The sequence below is a fragment of the Ischnura elegans genome, chromosome 9 (genome assembly GCF_921293095.1).
Source record: "Ischnura elegans chromosome 9, ioIscEleg1.1, whole genome shotgun sequence".
NCBI lineage: Eukaryota > Metazoa > Arthropoda > Insecta > Odonata > Coenagrionidae > Ischnura > Ischnura elegans.
The window spans coordinates 56951089-56956462 of record NC_060254.1 but is presented as its reverse complement, the minus strand read 5'-3'; the positions used below and the strand labels follow the sequence as shown (position 1 = coordinate 56956462).

Genomic DNA, 5374 nt, shown 5'->3' with positions numbered 1-5374 from the left:
GCGTGGATTGCGCGCGGTTGCGAGGGTGTGGAAGGTGAAACGCGCCCCTCGGCTGCAGTTAGTCTTTAGAATGGACGCGCGCATATACATGTCCGCTGGTGGCAAAACACGACAACAAAGCGAGGCGATTGGTGTTTCCAAAGCAATCGCCGCGGCGATATTACAAGCGACAGCCTCGTTATGTGCGGCCCTCGTGTCGTTAATCACGGGCTGGAAGAGGACTTGGTGGGGGGGGGGGGAGTTCCATTTGAAAAGCCCCCCAAACCCCCCTCCAATCCAATGCGGAGATGTGCTTCACTTAATTAAACTGCCATCGTCGTTTCGGGCGCTTTGAGAAGATCGGTGGTTTAGGGGGTGGGGAGAGGGACGGCTATGGAAGTGGAACTCGGCCAAATTAATTCCCGCCTCGATTTATGGAGTCTGTCGTCCACATTCCAATGAGCAGAGCGTTGTTATCCACGCAATATACATATGCGCTGGGGAGGCGCATGAAATCAATTTTCCGCGCAAGCAGATCGTCCCCCCCTCCGTCACTAGCTGCTTAACGGAGCGGGGAGGCCAATGGGAGAGGGCGAGGCGCATGACGTCAGGGGGCGCGCGCGATTGGCCCGCCATCTTGCCGGGGGCGGGACTTTTAAAGGCGTGGGGGCGTGGCGAAAGGAGAAGGTTTCGGAGGGGAAGGTCACCGCCACCCCCTAGAGGCTCTCGTCAGTCGAGAGAAAGAAAGCTTGGAGGCAACACGTCGGTTGTGCGCTTCAAGGAAGTCCTTCCTTCACCGTTGTTGTCTTCTCCTTGTCCTTGTGTGTGCACAACTGCCTTGTTTACCACCGTTGTTCGCCTTGTTGACAACGGAAGAGTTCGTTTGGAGCGATGCCGCTCCGTCGGGTGGACCGCAGTGGACTCCGTTGATGTCCTCCGCTGCTAAGTGGTCGTTCTCTGGTGTGGACTCCGTTCCTGCGACTACCTTTCGGACCTTGTGAGTGCCCGTTGGAACTGAAGTGCCCTAGGCAAAGCCGTGCGCCGCCATGCCCCGGCCGAGCCGGGAGTCGTACGGCGACCAGAAGCCTCCGTACTCGTACATCTCCCTGACGGCGATGGCCATCTGGAGCAGCCCGGAGAAGATGCTGCCGCTCTCCGACATCTACAAATTCATCACGGACCGCTTCCCCTACTACCGCAAGAACACGCAGAGGTGGCAGAACTCCCTGCGTCACAACCTATCCTTCAACGACTGCTTCATCAAGATCCCCCGGAGACCCGACCGGCCTGGTAAAGGCGCCTACTGGGCTCTGCACCCAGCGGCCATCGACATGTTCGAGAACGGCTCCTTACTGCGGCGAAGGAAGCGGTTCAAGTTGATGAAGTCGGACAAGGACCGGTTGGAGAACGAGCTGGCGGCCCTTGCAAGCATGAACCGATACCTCTTCGCCCCCTCGCCGCACCAGGCCCCCGCTGCGTCTCCTCCGCCTCCCCCGCCGCCGCCGCCTCCACCGCCCCCGCCGCCTGTGACCATGGTGACGGGAACGACGACCGTTCTGCCCGGTGGGGCACCCAGGCCCAAGAGGCCTTTCACGATCGAGAGCCTGATCTCGCCCGAGGAGGGAAACCCGGCGCCTCCCGCCGCCCCCGAGGTCTCGTTCGTCCCCTTCGCCGCTCCCCCGCCCCCGATATACCCCCTGCTCCTCCCGCACCCGCCGCCGCATCACCACCATCATCTGCACCACCACCTGCACCCGCACCAGCAACAGCAGCAGGCTTTGATGGACCACCACCGGGTGCTGCTGGGTCTGCCGCACCCCGCACCCATCATACCCTCGCCGCACCTCTTCCGGTTCAGCCCGACGCTCCGCGCCGTTTGACAGCCCAGGGGGCCGGCGTGGGCCCAGCCCAGGTGACGCCGTCCCACGCCGCCTCCGAACAGTGCCAACAGTGCTAAGTGTGATGATGTATGCATGATGTAAGTGTTGTCGTTCCAAAATCCCCCTAAAAGTCGCCGCGACCGTGTTCACTCTGGTTCGAAGGACGTAGGTACTATACGCGTGCCGCCTCTGACTTTTTTTTATGCGTCCTTCGACGGAGAAAAGTGTGCTTATTAGTAGAGACGAGACTCTCTGTGAAGGCCAAAAAAAAGTGCGCTTACGGACGCATCTTCAAAGCATTGTTTGTGAGGTCCTTCCTATCCATTCCCTTTTTACGCGGCCATAAACACTACTTAAATCGGTCAATTTCAAGTACGCTCGGCCGCAATGTGCGTGGACTTAATTCTCGCGATTTTAGCGGCTTTCTGCCAGAGAAAAAGATCGCTTCAATAAGTTTGTGGCTCAAAGTACATAACTTGCTGTTTGCTAAGTTCATTTGACTGATTTAATCTGTTCAATTTGCTCGTGTAACTTAGTAGAGAGAGAGACTGTAAAAAAAGTGTGATTTTTTTATTTGTTTGATTATTTAGATCCTAATGGTGTGCAATAGGATCGTGACAATATTGAAGTGTAAAAATAAGTTGTTCATTGCCTCTTGATTTTTTAGAAGCTATGAATAAATAGTACTCTTGTTAAAATTGCTTGCATTTTTATTTCGAATTCGGCCCAATCTTGCTTCCAAATTAGTGACGATTCTTCAAATTTTGGAGTGCTAAGAGAATTTCCTTCGAACAACCACCAGAGTATAATAGGTTTATTCATTCCACACAGTTAGAATCGATATAGGTGATTGAGAAGTGGTTGAGAGTACCTATTCGCTCCACGTTTCGCGACCGAAGTTCGTGACAAAGTTTCCACATGCATTCTACTGTCTCATTATCAAATACATTAAAAAGATGCATTGAGTGATGCAGGACTATCAGCGACGTTGTCATGACCGGCTTTAGGAGACGACACCGGACAGTATTACACTCGGTTTGTTGTCGTAGTAACTTTACGTCTCCTAGAAACTGCCCAACCCCCATTCTTTCGCAAAGGTATGTTACTCCGAAGCTATCCTCTTAAAAGTGAGCACAAGGAATTAAAAGAAAGTGTTTCAGTATTTCTCTATAGACTTAACTTCAAATTAGCGAGGCAAGTGAGACGGAATTTCACAAACAAGTCACTCGTAGATTTATTAAAATATTCTAGATAAAATAATTCCTTTGAATATTGCTCCACCAGTTTTAAGGAACGAATCATATATATATATATATATATTGTTATATATATTGTTATTGATATATAAATATCAATGCCTAATGATCAAGCTACTCTCTGGTGTAGTCATCAATTATTAGTGATCGATGTCAGTGGGTATTATCTGTGCGTCTCACGGTCCGAGCCCAAATTTTCATTTATATGAGAGGCGGATTTTTATTTGAATCCAATAAATTAAGTTAAAAAATATATATTTTGCGGTCCGAAGAAGCTTTACGCCTGAGCAATTCATTACAACTATTCGAAGTAGAAAATTAAAATTGACGCGATCCTTGGTTGCACCCAGAAGTGAAGAATTTTCCTTATGTTTCAAGTATCAGATGCGGTTCACAGGGATTATATAACATCGGTCAATTTCGTCGCACTGTATTTGGATTTATCCCTTTTTATCAGAGAGAATTGCGTGCCAGACTTTACTTAACCAGTGCATCAAGTATTCGCTGTGGTCTATAATTTCAAAGCGTAATTTATGCGTCGTGATGTCGCACATTGGCCGGAGTCACTCTTTTTCTTCACTAGTCAATGTAAACAAATAGATTTTTCTACTTTGAGAATCAAATCCAGCCTCGGAAATGCTTATATTACAGACATTTCCTCCAGCGATTACCGACCCGTTTACACTGTAATTAATCCAATCTTCTCATAAGGTTTAAACCACTTGAATTAGATTAAGTTAAACGTCCCTATTGCTGCCAATTTTTGTGTTTTTTATGTAGCGGGAATAATTGTGCGTTAATTTCAATTTGCAATGCAGAGTTAGAAAATTAAATTGGCAGGAAAAATTGATTTCCTCACACATCTGATTTGATTTATGCTTATTGCCCTGCATTGCACTCACATCCCACGGATATAATTGTTTTTTTGTAATGTTTATGGGATATTTCGCTAACAATTTAATGCGTAGGTACTCTTTCATTGATAAGACAAGAATATTCCAACACGAGCCACGGATAATTGCTGGCCGAGTGTCCCGACCCATAGCTATTTAAAGTGACAATAGATTTACAATTATTCACCGTAAATATATTTTTGAATCCAAATGTAGTCCCCTCAGTGTATTCAGGGCTGTCAAACGGATACATGAACACGTACGAATTTATGTCTGATCTGATGAACGATTTTGGTGGAACGGAACATGTACGAATGCATGAATCAAATAAGAATAGGTTCTATTTTCTGTTTATGAATTTGCACAAGTTGGGTGGTTATACGGTGATTTTTGGCGTTTATTATCGCGTCGATACATTTAGACGTTATCTTGTACGAGTAAATCTACCGTGTAAATAGGGGTTACCAGTCGATGGTAAAATTTTAATTTTTTGCATGACGGTTGAGTAACCAAAGTGAAATTATCGCTAAACCTACGTTTACTTACGTATTTTGATTTATGCCATCTCTCCTTAGAATAATTAATTGAAAAAGTGGTTAAAAATTGTATAAAATTTGCTTGAATTTTGACCTGGAATTCCGACCACTACTGTGCGTTGGCCGGCTGCTTCCCCCACTGACTTCTCGGCCTTCTGCCCGGCACGCTGCGGACAGAGACCGCTTCTCCGTCCGCGCCACGCTGCGTGCCAACTTCTGTTAATAGTTAGCTCACCGCAGGCATTCCACCTCCGCACAGTGGTCCCAATTCGAAAAAAAACCTAGCCTAAATTAATGACGTCGTTATGTTACCCAACTTGATAACAAAAACACTTCTTTCCTTTTTATCGCATAAATCTTATTTAGAAATTATTTTAATGCTCTCTTCGTCGTAACGTTTTGTCGGTAAGTAACGTAACGGCGTTGATAATTTTGCTCAGAGGTGGGAGTCACTCTTTTTACCGGAATAAATAATATATATTACAATTTCGTTAAAAACTGTCTACGTTGTAACATCTTGTGGGACGACTATTATTTAAACACACTGGAAACGGCTTTTAGACGTTCCTCCGTGAAGTCTTGTCTACAGGCGACGAAAGTTTCTCTATCTTTCTGGCGTCTTCAGGTCATTGGTTAGGAACGTCCGAACAAACGTGGAGAAACGCCGCGGAAACCTCAGATGTAATTTTGTTATTTACACATTTTCAGAAAATCTACCGATATAAATCTAGGTATTGGCTAAAACAATCTGTGTCTTGGGAGCATAAAATGGTTTAATTTGAGGAAAAAGTTGAATAAATTCTGGTTAAATCCATGGCAGACCTTAGGAC

General features: G+C 46.6%; 1 protein-coding gene across 1 annotated transcript; it reads left to right on the top strand.

Annotated features, from left to right (window-relative positions):
• The first annotated feature begins 700 nt into the window (after positions 1-700).
• LOC124165335 (fork head domain-containing protein FD4-like) lies at positions 701-2557 on the top strand. The gene has a single exon (XM_046542691.1). The coding sequence runs from the start codon at positions 1026-1028 to the stop codon at positions 1857-1859; it is 834 nt and encodes a 277-aa protein (XP_046398647.1). The 5' UTR covers positions 701-1025; the 3' UTR covers positions 1860-2557.
• The last annotated feature ends 2817 nt before the right edge of the window (positions 2558-5374 follow it).